This window comes from Salmo salar, chromosome 07 (genome assembly GCF_965601325.2).
Source record: "Salmo salar chromosome 07, fSalSal1, whole genome shotgun sequence".
Taxonomy (NCBI): domain Eukaryota; kingdom Metazoa; phylum Chordata; class Actinopteri; order Salmoniformes; family Salmonidae; genus Salmo; species Salmo salar.
The window spans coordinates 17,084,841-17,101,924 of NC_138297.1; the positions used below are offsets into that span (position 1 = coordinate 17,084,841).

Here is a 17,084-nt window from a genome sequence, read left to right on the forward strand (position 1 = left end):
GACAGAACTAATGCACCACCTACAGTAGACATACAGTCACACCCAGTCCCCATGTAATCGCCATGCCACCATTTCCCCATGTAGTCCCCATGTAGTCGCCATGCCACCCATTCCCCATGTAGTCCCCATGTAGTCGCCATGCCATCCATTCCCCATGGAGTCGCCATGCCACCCAGTCCCCATGTAGTCGCCATGCCACCCAGTCCCCATGTAGTCCCCATGTAGTCGCCATGCCACCCATTCCCCATGTAGTCCCCATGTAGTCGCCATGCCATCCATTCCCCATGGAGTCGCCATGCCACCCAGTCCCCATGTAGTCGCCATGCCACCCAGTCCCCATGTAGTCGCCATGCCTCCCAGTCCCCATGTAGTCTCCATGTAGTCGCCATGCCACCCAGTCCCCATGTAGTCGCCATGCCTCCCAGTCCCCATGTAGTCGCCATGCCTCCCAGTCTCCATGTAGTCGCCATGCCACCCAGTCCCCATGCAGTCGCCATGCCTCCCAGTCTCCATGTAGTCGCCATGTCTCCCAGTCCCCATGTAGTCGCCATGCCTCCCAGTCCCCATGTAGTCTCCATGTAGTCGCCATACCACCCAGTCCCCATGTAGTCGCCATGCCTCCCAGTCTCCATGTAGTCGCCATGCCTCCCAGTCCCCATGTAGTCTCCATGTAGTCGCCATATCACCCAGTCCCCATGTAGTCGCCATGCCTCCCAGCCCCATGTAGTCGCCATGCCTCCCAGCCCCATGTTGTCGCCATGCCTCCCAGTCCCCATGTAGTCTCCATGTAGTCGCCATACCACCCAGTCCCCATGTAGTCGCCATGCCTCCCAGCCCCATGTAGTCGCCATGCCTCCCAGTCCCCATGTAGTCTCCATGTAGTCGCCATACCACCCAGTCCCCATGTAGTCGCCATGCCTCCCAGTCTCCATGTAGTCGCCATGCCTCCCAGTCCCCATGTAATCGCCATGCCACCCAGTCCCCATGTAATCGCCATGCCTCCCAGTCCCCATGTAGTCACCATGCCTCCCAGTCTCCATGTAGTCGCCATGCCACCCAGTCCCCATGTAGTCGCCATGCCTCCCAGTCTCCATGTAGTCGCCATGCCTCCCAGTCCCCATGTAGTCGCCATGCCTCCCAGTCTCCATGTAGTCGCCATGCCACCCAGTCACCATGTAGTCCATAATAATCTGGATTAACAGTCCCCATGTAATCGCCATGCCTCCCAGTCACCATGCAGTCACCATGCCTCCCAGTCTCCATGTAGTCACCATGCCACCCAGTCACCATGTAGTCGCCATGCCACCCAGTCACCATGTAGTCGCCATGCCACCCAGTCACCATGTAGTCGCCATGCCACCCAGTCACCATGCAGTCGCCATGCCACCCAGTCACCATGCAGTCGCCATGCCTCCCAGTCTCCATGTAGTCGCCATGCCTCCCAGTCCCCATGTAGTCTCCATACCACCCAGTCCCCATGTAATCGCCATGCCTCCCAGGCTCCATGAAGTCGCCATGCCACCCAGTCCCCATGTAGTCTCCATACCACCCAGTCCCCATGTAATCGCCATGCCTCCCAATCTCCATGTAGTCGCCATGCCACCCAGTCCCCATGTAGTCGCCATGCCTCCCAGCCCCATGTAGTCGCCATGCCACCCAGCCCCATGTAGACGCCATGCCTCCCAGTCTCCATGTAGTCACCATGCCTCCCAGTCCCCATGCAGTCGCCATGCCTCCCAGTCCCCATGTAGTCGCCATGCCACCCAGTCTCCATGCAGTCGCCATGCCTCCCAGTCTCCATGTAGTCACCATGCCTCCCAGTCCCCATGCAGTCGCCATGCCTCCCAGTCCCCATGTAGTCGCCATGTCACCCAGTCTCCATGTAGTCGCCATGCCTCCCAGTCTCCATGTAGTCGCCATGCCTCCCAGTTCCCATGTAGTCGCCATGCCTCCCAGTCTCCATGTAGTTGCCATGCTTCCCAGTCTCCATGTAGTCACCATGCCTCCCAGTCTCCATGTAGTCGCCATGCCTCCCAGTCCCCATGTAGTCGCCATGCCTCCCAGTCCCCATGTAGTCACCATGCCACCCAGTCACCATGTAGTCGCCATGCCTCCCAGTCTCCATGTAGTCGCCATGCCTCCCAGTCCCCATGTAGTCGCCATGCCACACAGTCACCATGTAGTCGCCATGCCACCCAGTCCCCATGTAGTCGCCATGCCACGCAGTCTCCATGTAGTCACCATGCCTCCCAGTCCCCATGTAGTCGCCATGCCTCCCAGTCCCCATGTAGTCGCCATGCCACGCAGTCTCCATGTAGTCACCATGCCTCCCAGTCCCCATGTAGTCGCCATGCCACGCAGTCTCCATGTAGTCACCATGCCTCCCAGTCCCCATGTAGTCGCCATGCCACCCAGTCCCCATGTAGTCGCCATGCCACGCAGTCTCCATGTAGTCACCATGCCTCCCAGTCCCCATGTAGTCGCCATGCCTCCCAGTCCCCATGTAGTCGCCATGCCTCCCAGTCCCCATGTAGTCGCCATGCCTCCCAGTCACCATGTAGTCACCATGCCACCCACTCCCCATGTAGTCGCCATGCCTCCCAGTCTCCATGTAGTCGCCATGCCACCCAGTCCCCATGTAGTCGCCATGCCTCCCAGTCTCCATGTAGTTGCCATGCTTCCCAGTCTCCATGTAGTCACCATGCCTCCCAGTCTCCATGTAGTCGCCATGCCTCCCAGTCCCCATGTAGTCGCCATGCCTCCCAGTCCCCATGTAGTCACCATGCCACCCAGTCACCATGTAGTCGCCATGCCTCCCAGTCTCCATGTAGTCGCCATGCCTCCCAGTCCCCATGTAGTCGCCATGCCACACAGTCACCATGTAGTCGCCATGCCTCCCAGTCTCCATGTAGTCGCCATGCCTCCCAGTCTCCATGTAGTCGCCATGCCTCCCAGTCTCCATGTAGTCACCATGCCTCCCAGTCTCCATGTAGTCGCCATGCCTCCCAGTCCCCATGTAGTCGCCCTGCCTCCCAGTCCCCATGTAGTCGCCATGCCTCCCAGTCACATGCAGTCACCGTGCCTCCCAGTCTCCATGTAGTCGCCATGCCACCCAGTCACCATGCAGTCACCATGCCTCCCAGTCTCCATGTAGTCACCATGCCTCCCAGTCCCCATGTAATTACCATGCCACCCAGTCCCCATGTAATCGCCATGCCACCCAGTCCCCATGTAATCGCCATGCCACCCAGTCCCCATGTAATCGCCATGCCACCCAGTCCCCATGTTGTCGCCATGCCTCCCAGTCTCCATGTAATCGCCATGCCTCCCAGTCTCCATGTAGTCGCCATGCCTCCCAGTCCCCATGTAGTCGCCATGCCACCCAGTCTCCATGCAGTCGCCATGCCTCCCAGTCCCCATGTAGTCGCCATGCCACCCAATCCCCATGTAGTCGCCATGCCTCCCAGTCCCCATGTAATCGCCATGCCTCCCAGTCTCCATGTAGTCGCCATGCCACCCAGACACCATGTAGTCGCCATGCCTCCCAGTCCCCATGTAGTCGCCATGCCACCCAGTCACCATGCAGTCGCCATGCCTCCCAGTCCCCATGTAGTCGCCATGCCACCCAGTCACCATGCAGTCGCCATGCCTCCCAGTCTCCATGTAGTCGCCATGCCTCCCAGTCCCCATGTAATCGCCATGCCTCCCAGTCCCCATGTAGTCGCCCTGCCTCCCAGTCACCATGTAGTCGCCATGCCACCCAGTCCCCATGTAGTCGCCATGCCACGCAGTCTCCATGTAGTCACCATGCCTCCCAGTCCCCATGTAGTCGCCATGCCACCCAGTCCCCATGTAGTCGCCATGCCTCCCAGTCCCCATGTAGTCGCCATGCCTCCCAGTCACCATGTAGTCACCATGCCACCCACTCCCCATGTAGTCGCCATGCCTCCCAGTCTCCATGTAGTCGCCATGCCACCCAGTCCCCATGTAGTCGCCATGCCTCCCAGTCTCCATGTAGTCGCCATGCCACCCAGTCCCCATGTAGTCGCCATGCCTCCCAGTCCCCATGTAGTCGCCATGCCACCCAGTCCCCATGCAGTCGCCATGCCTCCCGGTCTCCATGTAGTCGCCATGCCTCCCAGTCTCCATGTAGTCACCATGCCTCCCAGTCCCCATGTAATCGCCATGCCTCCCAGGCTCCATGAAGTCGCCATGCCACCCAGTCCCCATGTAGTCTCCATACCACCCAGTCCCCATGTAATCGCCATGCCTCCCAATCTCCATGTAGTCGCCATGCCACCCAGTCCCCATGTAGTCGCCATGCCTCCCAGCCCCATGTAGTCGCCATGCCACCCAGCCCCATGTAGACGCCATGCCTCCCAGTCTCCATGTAGTCACCATGCCTCCCAGTCCCCATGCAGTCGCCATGCCTCCCAGTCCCCATGTAGTCGCCATGCCACCCAGTCTCCATGCAGTCGCCATGCCTCCCAGTCCCCATGCAGTCGCCATGCCTCCCAGTCTCCATGTAGTCACCATGCCTCCCAGTCCCCATGCAGTCGCCATGCCTCCCAGTCCCCATGTAGTCGCCATGTCACCCAGTCTCCATGTAGTCGCCATGCCTCCCAGTCTCCATGTAGTCGCCATGCCTCCCAGTTCCCATGTAGTCGCCATGCCTCCCAGTCTCCATGTAGTTGCCATGCTTCCCAGTCTCCATGTAGTCACCATGCCTCCCAGTCTCCATGTAGTCGCCATGCCTCCCAGTCCCCATGTAGTCGCCATGCCTCCCAGTCCCCATGTAGTCACCATGCCACCCAGTCACCATGTAGTCGCCATGCCTCCCAGTCTCCATGTAGTCGCCATGCCTCCCAGTCTCCATGTAGTCGCCATGCTTCCCAGTCTCCATGTAGTCACCATGCCTCCCAGTCTCCATGTAGTCGCCATGCCTCCCAGTCCCCATGTAGTCGCCCTGCCTCCCAGTCCCCATGTAGTCACCATACCTCCCAGTCACCATGCAGTCACCATACCTCCCAGTCTCCATGTAGTCGCCATGCCACCCAGTCACCATGCAGTCACCATGCCTCCCAGTCTCCATGTAGTCACCATGCCTCCCAGTCCCCATGTAATCACCATGCCACCCAGTCCCCATGTAATCGCCATGCCACCCAGTCCCCATGTAATCGCCATGCCACCCAGTCCCCATGTAATCGCCATGCCACCCAGTCCCCATGTAGTCGCCATGCCTCCCAGTCTCCATGTAATCGCCATGCCTCCCAGTCTCCATGTAGTCGCCATGCCTCCCAGTCCCCATGTAGTCGCCATGCCACCCAGTCTCCATGCAGTCGCCATGCCTCCCAGTCCCCATGTAGTCGCCATGCCACCCAATCCCCATGTAGTCGCCATGCCTCCCAGTCCCCATGTAATCGCCATGCCTCCCAGTCTCCATGTAGTCGCCATGCCACCCAGACACCATGTAGTCGCCATGCCTCCCAGTCCCCATGTAGTCGCCATGCCACCCAGTCACCATGCAGTCGCCATGCCTCCCAGTCCCCATGTAGTCGCCATGCCACCCAGTCACCATGCAGTCGCCATGCCTCCCAGTCTCCATGTAGTCGCCATGCCTCCCAGTCCCCATGTAATCGCCATGCCTCCCAGTCCCCATGTAGTCGCCCTGCCTCCCAGTCACCATGTAGTCGCCATGCCACCCAGTCCCCATGTAGTCGCCATGCCACGCAGTCTCCATGTAGTCACCATGCCTCCCAGTCCCCATGTAGTCGCCATGCCACCCAGTCCCCATGTAGTCGCCATGCCTCCCAGTCCCCATGTAGTCGCCATGCCTCCCAGTCACCATGTAGTCACCATGCCACCCACTCCCCATGTAGTCGCCATGCCTCCCAGTCTCCATGTAGTCGCCATGCCACCCAGTCCCCATGTAGTCGCCATGCCTCCCAGTCTCCATGTAGTTGCCATGCTTCCCAGTCTCCATGTAGTCACCATGCCTCCCAGTCTCCATGTAGTCGCCATGCCTCCCAGTCCCCATGTAGTCGCCATGCCTCCCAGTCCCCATGTAGTCACCATGCCACCCAGTCACCATGTAGTCGCCATGCCTCCCAGTCTCCATGTAGTCGCCATGCCTCCCAGTCCCCATGTAGTCGCCATGCCACACAGTCACCATGTAGTCGCCATGCCTCCCAGTCTCCATGTAGTCGCCATGCCTCCCAGTCTCCATGTAGTCGCCATGCCTCCCAGTCTCCATGTAGTCACCATGCCTCCCAGTGTCCATGTAGTCGCCATGCCTCCCAGTCCCCATGTAGTCGCCCTGCCTCCCAGTCCCCATGTAGTCGCCATGCCTCCCAGTCACCATGCAGTCACCATGCCTCCCAGTCTCCATGTAGTCGCCATGCCACCCAGTCACCATGCAGTCACCATGCCTCCCAGTCTCCATGTAGTCACCATGCCTCCCAGTCCCCATGTAATCACCATGCCACCCAGTCCCCATGTAATCGCCATGCCACCCAGTCCCCATGTAATCGCCATGCCACCCAGTCCCCATGTAATCGCCATGCCTCCCAGTCCCCATGTAGTCGCCCTGCCTCCAAGTCACCATGTAGTCGCCATGCAACCCAGTCCCCATGTAGTCGCCATGCCACGCAGTCTCCATGTAGTCACCATGCCTCCCAGTCCCCATGTAGTCGCCATGCCACCCAGTCCCCATGTAGTCGCCATGCCTCCCAGTCCCCATGTAGTCGCCATGCCTCCCAGTCACCATGTAGTCGCCATGCCTCCCAGTCTCCATGTAGTCGCCATGCCACCCAGTCCCCATGTAGTCGCCATGCCTCCCAGTCTCCATGTAGTTGCCATGCCACCCAGTCCCCATGTAGTCGCCATGCCTCCCAGTCCCCATGTAGTCGCCATGCCCCCCAGTCCCCATGCAGTCGCCATGCCTCCCAGTCTCCATGTAGTCGCCATGCCTCCCAGTCTCCATGTAGTCGCCATGCCTCCCAGTCTCCATGTAGTCGCCATGCCTCCCAGTCTCCATGTAGTCGCCATGCCACCCAGTCCCCATGTAGTCGCCATGCCTCCCAGTCACCATGTAGTCGCCATGCCTCCCAGTCCCCATGTAGTCGCCATGCCACCCAGTCCCCATGTAGTCGCCATGCCTCCCAGTCACCATGTAGTCGCCATGCCTCCCAGTCTCCATGTAGTCCCCATGTAGTCGCCATGCCTCCCAGTCCCCATGCAGTCCATAATAAGCTGTATTAACAGTCCCCATGTAGTTGCCATGCCACCCAGTCACCATGCAGTCCATAATAAGCTGTATTAACAGTCCTCATGTAATCGCCATGCCACCCAGTCACCATGCAGTCCATAATAAGCTGTATTAACAGTCCCCATGTAGTCGCCATGCCACCCAGTCCCCATGTAGTCGCCATGCCTCCCAGTCTCCATGTTGTCGCCATGCCACCCAGTCCCCATGTAGTCGCCATGCCTCCCAGTCACCATGCAGTCCATAATAAGCTGTATTAACAGTCCTCATGTAATCGCCATGCCACCCAGTCACCATGCAGTCCATAATAAGCTGTATTAACAGTTCCCATGTAGTCGCCATGCCTCCCAGTCACCATGCAGTCCATAATAAGCTGTATTAACAGTCCCCATGTAGTTGCCATGCCTCCCAGTCACCATGCAGTCCATAATAAGCTGTATTAACAGTCCCCATGTAATTGCCATGCCACCCAGTCACCATGCAGTCCATAATAAGCTGTATTAACAGTTCCCATGTAGTCGCCATGCCTCCCAGTCACCATGCAGTCCATAATAAGCTGTATTAACAGTCCCCATGTAATCGCCATGCCTCCCAGTCACCATGCAGTCCATAATAAGCCCCATGTCCTCTAGGAGAGGAAAGAGCTTCCCCCCATTTCAGCGCCCCTACCATCTATTAATTAGCCCGCAAGCCACATACATTATAATGTAATGTAATGTAATGTAATGTAAATGCAGCTATGCAGCAGCAGTGGGGTGTCATAGCATTAGAACATTATTAGGCTCCAGGGACCTAGAGAGACATGGGAGTTTATTGGAGGACAAGCTGTCGGTTTTGAGCTAGCCTGACACAACTGAATAAATGGATTAGTCCCTAAAGTGCAAACCCCGGACATCTGCCATTCCAGGCAGTCTCAATCACTCAAAGTTAATACATCAAGTAAACAAAATTCTGACACGGGATGGATAGCGGCGTGAAAAGGATAGGATGTTGATAGATTTTACCCTGGTTTCAGGACATAGTGCGCTGGCAGGTTGCGTGAGAACTGCCAAGGACTCTTACATGCATAATGTTCATCCTTTGAAAGAAAATGAATGACTAAAGCAGGTCTGGATGGAATTTGTTTTTGTCTATCCGTTTGTTTACTTTGTTCCATATTTCAAGCGTTACAGAATACTCAATTATGTATGGGTGGATTAGGTAAGGCTCAGTTCTTACGCAAGCTGGGGCTGTTCCTAACATTTCAACAAACTTGCGCGGTGTTGCGTTGCAAATATGAAAAAGTTTCAATTAACATTGGGTTTGTCTCCAACAAGTTGTTCATTATCACCCTCCTTGTCCTCCAGGGTTGGGAGTAACGGTAACTTCCCCAACCCTGTTGTCCTCAAGCTTACCTAAACTCAATCTCACAAAGCTCTCAGCATCCCAGCCTACCATGATTAAGTGTTCTCTGCCGAAGAACACTGCTCTCATACCAACTCCCTAACTCCCCCTCTTTCTTTCTTCTCTCTCGCTCTCGCTCTCTCTCTCTCTCTCTCTTTCTCTTTCTCTCTCTCTCTCTCTCTCTCTCTCTCTCTCTCTCTCTCTCTCTCTCACTCTCTCTCTCTCTCTCTCTCCTGAGCTGATAACACAGTGCTAATTACTGTGTGGAACTAAAAGCTTCTCGGAGAGAAGAGAAACGAGAGAGAGATAGCGAGAGGCTGCGACAGGCTGCTTGAGAGAGACTGAGCGTGCCAGGGGTATGAGAGGGTGTGTAGGGGTAGACTAGAGAGGGGTGGGTGTCTCATGCCGCTAGTTAACACACTGCAAAAACCAATCAAGAACCATCTAATTCAATGTTAGCTATTGCACCATCATTGTCCATCCCTGATCACACTGCATAGCCAGAGCCACAATCCTTTGACTTCAGCTTGACTAAATTCATTAAATGGGGGGAAATGCACTTAATTATCTTTATATGGTGTTATCATATCAATGGCTTAATTATCTCTATATGGTGTTAACAAAGCAGTTGCTTAATTATCTCTAAATGGTGTTATCAAATCAATGGCTTAATTATCTCTATATGGTGTTAACAAAGCAGTCGCTTAATTATCTCTAAATGGTGTTATCAAAGCAGTCGCTTAATTATCTCTATATGGTGTAATCAAAGCAGTGGCTTAATTATCTCTATATGGTGTAATCAAAGCAGTGGCTTAATTATCTCTATATGGTGTTATCAAAGCAGTCGCTTAATTATCTCTATATGGTGTTATCAAAGCAGTCACTTAATTATCTCTACATGGTGTTATCAAAGCAGTCGTGGACTGTCCATGTACTCTATCCATCGGTTGTGAGGAGAGAGGAGATCACACATTGTAGACAGTATAAAGATCAATGCTGCTAACTTCGCCATCCTTCCAAAGTAATGTATAATTCAATGGCTGTGGTTCTGCACGGTTATCAATGCAGATAGTCTGTCCTTCCAAAGTTAATGATGTACAGTATGACGCAACTGGCTCTACTGTTAGGAATGGAGTTTAGGGACCTCTGTAGAGTTCTATTACACACTATGGGTGCCTCCCAAATGGTAGCTTATTCCTTATGGGCCTTGGTCAATAGTAGTGCACTATATAGGAGATAGGGTGTCATTTAGGACACACCCTATGTTATATCTGATGACCTCTTTGCTGTGGTTATGCAGGAGACATGATGGTGTGCAGTTTAGCTACTCTCAGAGCCTAGTAAACATGAGATCAATGATTCATGTCTGTATGCATCCTGGTACTCGGAGGCACAGTCAGCTCCTGCAGATATCTGGTGTTGTTTTCCATCATTAATGAGCCTACTGTTTATGGCTTGACGTTTATGCACAGCACAAAGTCATAACACACCCTCAGATCCTACGCATTTCTCAGAGATGTTCAAAAATGTTAACGGCTTTGCTATATTGCATTGTACCTACATAAGATAACCCCAAATAACATTTTATTACGAAAAGCAACGCCCATTACAAACAAGTTACTCAACCAAGTACCATCATTACAAATTCTATGATCTAAGCCTTAATGGAAAAGTCAACCTAAAAACAATCCTTAGGTATTTATTTCATCAGTCCATGTCCCAAAACAAATTGGTGGAATTCAGCCATGTGCATTAGTACAGATGCTTTGTTGGTCTAACCCAGCTTTCACCACTCTAACGGATGGCTCTGTCAATACCCTTCTCTTCCTGGTATATCTTCCTTTTTCTCCACTAATAGCTGATGTGTTGTTTTCACGGCCCGGCGAGCTCGCCTTGCTCTCCCGCTGGTGGACAAGGAGAGAGAGAGATGAGACAAAGAGAGAGATGGAGGGATGGAGGGGAGGTTGAGTGTAGCAGACGGAGGCAAACGAATAGATAGATGGAGATAGAGGAGACAGATAGAGGGATGGCGGTATGGGGAAGAGAGGACAGGAAGAGACAGAACATGAGTATTTCAGTTTTGGGGGAGTGGAAAGACAACTATGACAAGACAAAGGAAAAGCCAACATGTCACCCCCCAAATCCCATATAAAACATTACAACTATGGCTGAAATGGCCCATCGCTTTACAGCTGAAGAAGTCCAGAGATCGAACGCTACATTCAACATCTAAGATGGCCGCCCGTCTGATCCTGGTGATCTTCTTAGTTCCATTTCCTGGGCCAGCGATCTGATGGGGCGCTCCTCTCAACCCTGTTCACATGACCCATGCATTAGTCAGTTAGCTAGCATTGCGTCCCCAACACACACACACACACACACACACACACACACACACACACACACACACACACACACACACACACACACACACACACACACACACACACACACACACACACACACACACACACACACACACACACACACACACACACTGTCGTCTGTGCAGTTAATAGGCCAGCTTATGGAGGCTGTCATGTGTTTTGCGCTAGACCAAACCTGGTAATTGCTCTATAAGTACTGTACAGCCTCAACTGGGGCGCAAGCTAATGTCGCAGGGCTGCTTTAACGAGCCAGGAAGCCCCCTTCTGCTTGACGTGATGCTACCAACACCATCGAAACGGGATAGGGGGATGGGACACAACTGACCCAAATTTCTCCAAGACAGAGAAAAAATAAACGTTCAGCTATTCTGATTGAGACGCTTTGATCATGACAAACAATTCTTTGATGTTTTAAATAAGACCGTCACTTTTTCTGGTTTCGTTTTACACTGATAACGGACTACATGGTACAGAATGGGGGGAGTTTCCCCTTGGTAGAACTCTAGGATCACATTCCCCTCCCCCAGTCTTAACCCTAACCATTATTGGTAGAAATGCTCAACTGACCCCAGATCAGCGTCTAGGGGCAACTTTACCCTCCTCTGAGTACCACCAGGTATTCCACTACCATGGTGCATGTTTATTCCAGTACTACATGTAGCATTCCTGATTCAACTCATCAAAAGCTTGATGATTAGTTACTAGTTGAATACATTTGTTTATTTTATTTAACTTTTATTTAACTAGGCAAGTCAGTTAAGAACAAATTCTTATTGACAATGACGGCCTACGCTGGCCAAACCCTAACACGGACGACACTGGGCCAATTGTGCGACGCCTTATGGGACTCCAAATCATGGCCGGTTGTGATACAGCCTGGAATCAAACCAGGGTCTGTAGTGATGCCTCTAGCACTGAGATGCAGTGCCTTAGACCGCTGCGCCACTCGGGAGCCCTAATGAATGATGTGTTCTGGTACTGGAATAGACTAAATGAATGGAACTGGCCCGAGAAGAGATTTGGTTAACACTGATCTGGATGAATGAAAAGTATTGCAGCAAGACGTCAACAGTGCAGCTTGGGCAGGTTGTCCAGATGAAGGAAGTGAATGTCTGCATTCCTAACTCCAGGGGGAGGCATTGAGACAACTCCTTGATAACATACATACAGCATCTAATAAGGGACTGGGGAAGTGGGATACCTAGTCAGTTGTCCAACTGAATGTATTCAACTGAAATGTGTCTTCCGCATTTAACCCCTCTGAATCAGCGCCCGTCATCGGCGCCCGGAATAATGTACTGGACTCGAAAACAGTGGCAAGTGTTACCGAGTGGACTATCCTAAATAAATAAATACCAATTCTATTGTAGTGCCAATATTTTCAGATATTAATAGATTTTTTTCAAGCTGCATTCCTAAAATGTAACGTAAAAAGGGTTCAAACACCACATGCTCCTTCATATCTGTATTCATCTACTGTTTCCCCCTCTCATTAATGACATTCTACACCCAGACAGAGAAAATACTAATCAAATATGCATTAAAAGACCAATACTTTGAAAGCACAACGTTAGAAATCCATTCTAGGCTACAACATCATTAGATATTTGTTATCAAAGGGAGCGCTGCCCATTTAGGAGATGGTAAATGAAATGGAAGAGTGTGTCTGGTGCAGATTTTACCATGCGCTCATTATGTCCAGGTGGACACACACACACACACACACACACACACACACACACACACACACACACACACACACACACACACACACACACACACACACACACACACACACACACACACACACCACACACACACACACACACACACACACACACACACACACACACACACACACCATTTGATGAATAAGTAAATCCATCCTGGCTATGGATACATAAAGGAGAACTCTGTGTACAGACACAGTGAACAAATCACTGTGCTCAAATCAATTGTGCTGCTCATGATAAAAAGCCCTCATCCCTCCCCCCTGTATTCCTTCAGGCTGAGCTTGTCTTGAATATTAACTTGAGCCTGGGGGTTGAGGAGAATAGATAAGGTATTCTGCCAGGCAGTACAGGGGTGTGAGAGCACACGAGCGACAGAGTTCTGAATGGGCTTTTTATTATAGCCGCTATTAACCTATCTTCCAATGTCATAATGTAGTGTGCTGTGGTTCTGGGCTTAATGGACGTCAACAATGTATTATCACTGGGGTGTATTATATGGAGTGTGTTGAACTCAAAATGGAGATGTGTCAGACTGGTTGCCATTCTGTTGGTGCTTGACAACAATGACAGGGGAGTTGGCCAATGAAGAAACAGTGATAACCAGGTTGAAGGTGTGACACTGTATTGGGCTTACCTTGTGCCTTGGTGTCCGACTAGTCGAATAACTGGTTGGAAGGTATGTTTACACTACCTGCCAGGTAAACTTTGGGCCCTAGTTACATCCTACAACCAGAGTTGATCCTAGTCAGGTCCCACTGACAGGAGAAAACTCCTGTTTGCCCCAGAAATAGAACCCCCTCTCACACCCTCTCCCTCCCTCCCTCCCTCCCCTCTTTCTCTCCCTCCCTCTTTGTTCCAGAACACGGATGACATATTGGTAGCGTCTGCTGAGTGTCCCAGCGATGACGAGGACTTGGAGGAGTGTGAGCCTGGAAATGGTGAGTCCACTCTGGGGGTTCTGTGTCCACTACAGGGGGTCCATCAGCCCAGCAGAGACCCACAGAAACAGCTAGCTCCCCTAACCCATTTTTTTCTACTACTGTGACCCCATGACCTCTCATATGCAGCTCTGGTTGGCCAGATGTGCACCCACCCTGGTTTCTCATTGACTAAGATCTCAAAGTGGCTCAGTGACAGCTCCAAAGTCTCCCGAGCCATCTGCAAGGTAGCCTAGCATCCTAATTGGGTAGCTGCAGGTGTTAGACGAGCTGTTGCACCAATCAGCCTCTCCAATCTTAACGGGCCCGGACAGGTTCAACATTGAACTCCTCTTGACCGTCCGCCTCACAGTGGCGGCTGATTGGACTCGGAGCTGAGCAATGTCGACGTGAACAGAAAGGTCAAACGAACTTCTGACACGGGATGGACGGGGGTGTGAAAAGGGCAGGATGTTGATAGATTTTACCGTGGTTTCAGGACACTGGCTGGTTGCCTGGGAACTGCCAAGAACTCTTACATGCATCATAATGCTAAGACTGCCAGAGCTAAGTTCCACTGGGCATGTTTATGTGTTCTCCAGTGAAGACTCAAATCAAATGCTTACCCTACAGCAACCTAGGAGATCTAGAAATAACCTTTATAAAATATTTAGCTAACGTTCCGTTTTTTGATCTTGTTTTCATTTGATGTGGAATAGAACTCAGCAAAGATTACATTACGTTTGACTATTTTTATTCAATAGATGTTAAGGTGTTTTAAAAAACCACATGAAAATCGTATTACACCTTAATTAAGTGGGTGGAGATTATGGGAGTCACTGTGCTTACTAGGTAATACTGATCTACACTAAGCCGAAATATTCGACACTAGATCAATTCTCTGTGTGGTTTCACTGTAGGTGGTGGAGGCCGAAATTGAGGTGTTATCAGAATGAGAAATGATAGTTTTTCGGTAGCTGTCCAGAAGACAGAGCAGTACCACACAGCTCCTGATAGACACTAGGCTCTCTCACACTATTGTCGAGGAAACTTTCTCCTCAGTCTGGCCTTCCCTGCGAGACAGAACATCACACACACACACATGTATCCTCCACACACACACACACATTATGTTCTGTAAACCTTTCCATTTTAGTCATTTAGCAGATGCTCTTATCCAGAGCGACTTACCACTGTGAGTGCATCTTAAGATAGCTAGGTGAGACAACCACATATCACAGTCGTAGTAGAGGGGCGTGGCAACAGCCTGAATCCCTCCTTGAAAACAAAACCCCTGTGAGAGACCTAGTATTATCTGATGTGAGCCAATGACTGGGGAGATCTACCTCTCATATGAGCCAATGACTGGAGAGATCTACCTCTCAAATGAGCCAAAGACTGGGGAGATCTACCTCACAAATGAGCCAATGACTGGGGAGATCTACCTCTCATATGAACCGGCTGCAGGGGCATTGTAACTCTCTGAAGGCTTTTCAGTGGAGTCCAAAGGGAAAGAAACACACACACGCACGCACGCACGCACACACACACACACGGAAGCACACATCAAAACACACATACAAAGTTAAAGAAGGGGAACAGACGACAGAGAGGGAGAGAGTGAGACCGATCATGAAAGAAAGAAGCGGCCACAGAAAGACAGTGGAGAGAGAGAGAGAGAGAGAGAGAGAGAGAGAGAGAGAGAGAGAGAGAGAGAGAGAGAGAGAGAGAGAGAGAGAGAGAGAGAGAGAGAGAGAGAGAGAGAGAGAGAGAGAGAGAGAGAGAGAGAGAGAGAGAGAGAGAGAGGAAAGCCACATCTTGGAGGAGTGATTGGCGTTGAGATGTGCGTCACGTCTCCTTGCTCTCCGACAAGAGGGGGAGCGAGAGAGAAAGAGATGTTGGATCCCTCCCTGCGTATCGTCTGAGTTTTCTATCTGCCCTGCCTGCCTCTCCCATCGGGCTAATTAATATTTGGCCTCGTTAGACTTGCTGTAATTACATCATCCAACCGAGCCTGGATTTGTTTTCATTCACTTTTAATGAGCCCCAGACAGAATAGGAAGAATACATAGCAGGGCTCCCTTTAACAAAGCCCTGCTATCTATAACACAGCATCGGCTTTGGAGGACTCACGCACATAGTCACATAAAGAGATACAGCTAGTTCCGGTCTTCTCTCTTTATTTAAGTAGGCAAGTCAGTTAAGAACAAATTCTTATTTACAATGACAGCCTAGGAACAGTGGGTTAACTGTCTTGTTCAGGGGCAGAATGACAGATTTGATCCAGCAACCTTTCGGTTACTGGCCCAACACTCTAACCACTAGGCTACCTGCCACCCTTTAGCCTGCTAACAATCTATCTACCCATCTCTCTCTCTCTCTCCCTCTGTCTCTCTACCTCTCTATCTACCTCTCTCTCTACCTCTCCCTACCTCTACCTCTCTCTACCTCTCTCTCTCTCGCCTTCCCTGTCTCTCTACCTCTCTCTTTCACTCTCCATCTCTCTCCCTCCCTCCCTCTCTCGACCGCTCTCTCTCTCCCACACATGTACACTACAGTAATGTCTCATGAGAGGGGCAGGTGCCAGTGCTGTCACAGAGCTCCACATCAGTGAGATGGAAGGTTCAGTTCTCTTTAAAGGTGCACTATGCAGAAATCGCTGCGCAATTTCAGTTTATGTGACTAAGCAAGCAAGTATAGTGTAGAGAATCATTGAATCATCTAAGCCGATGTGAAATATGTTTTCCATAACCAAAAATATAGTATTTCCAGCTGTTTGAAGCTGGTGTACAAAACTGAAAGTAAAATATGCAAAAATGAAACTTAAGAATGGGAAGCATAGAAATACTGCACATAGAACAGATACACTGCTTCTTAGACTTGCTTTCAATGAGAATAGCAAATCTATAACACACATTTCTATGTTAATTTGGTCAGGTTCCCAAAATGTTACATACTGCAGCTTTAAAGAACAAATGGTGGGGCAGAAATAACTTTGGTCAAACTGATCCATTGAGAACAGTGTGTATCTAGGAACACCAGCTCTTTATTTTATTACATAGACTGACCAGGTGAATCCAGGTGAAAGCTATGATCCCTTATTGAAGTCACCTGTTAAATCCACTTCAATCAGTGTAGATGAAGAGGAGACAGGTTAAAGAAGGAGTTTTAAGCCTTGAGACAATTGAGACATGGATTATGTATGTTTGCCATTCATAGGGTGAATGGGCAAGACAAAAGAGATAATTGAAGAGTTACCTCATTAATTATAATCATATATTTCATTTCTTCTTGCAGATGTATTATACAGTGTCTGAATTCAGATTTTCAGAGGAATGTACAAACTTATGCTGGTTGATACTACATATATTTCCATGTGTCAATAGACTATATTTGAGGT

At 51.0% G+C, this 17,084-nt stretch overlaps 1 protein-coding gene across 11 annotated transcripts in view; it reads left to right on the forward strand.

Moving 5' to 3' along the window:
* The window catches only part of LOC106608688 (neurexin-2), a 1,074,993-nt gene that overhangs the window by 1,048,682 nt on the left and 9,227 nt on the right, over window positions 1-17,084 (forward strand). For all 11 annotated transcript variants that reach the window (XM_045721575.2, XM_045721576.2, XM_045721574.2 and 8 more), the window contains one exon: window positions 13,627-13,705. In XM_045721575.2, coding sequence (XP_045577531.1) covers window positions 13,627-13,705 — 79 coding nt within the window. The remainder of the gene's footprint in view (window positions 1-13,626; window positions 13,706-17,084) is intronic.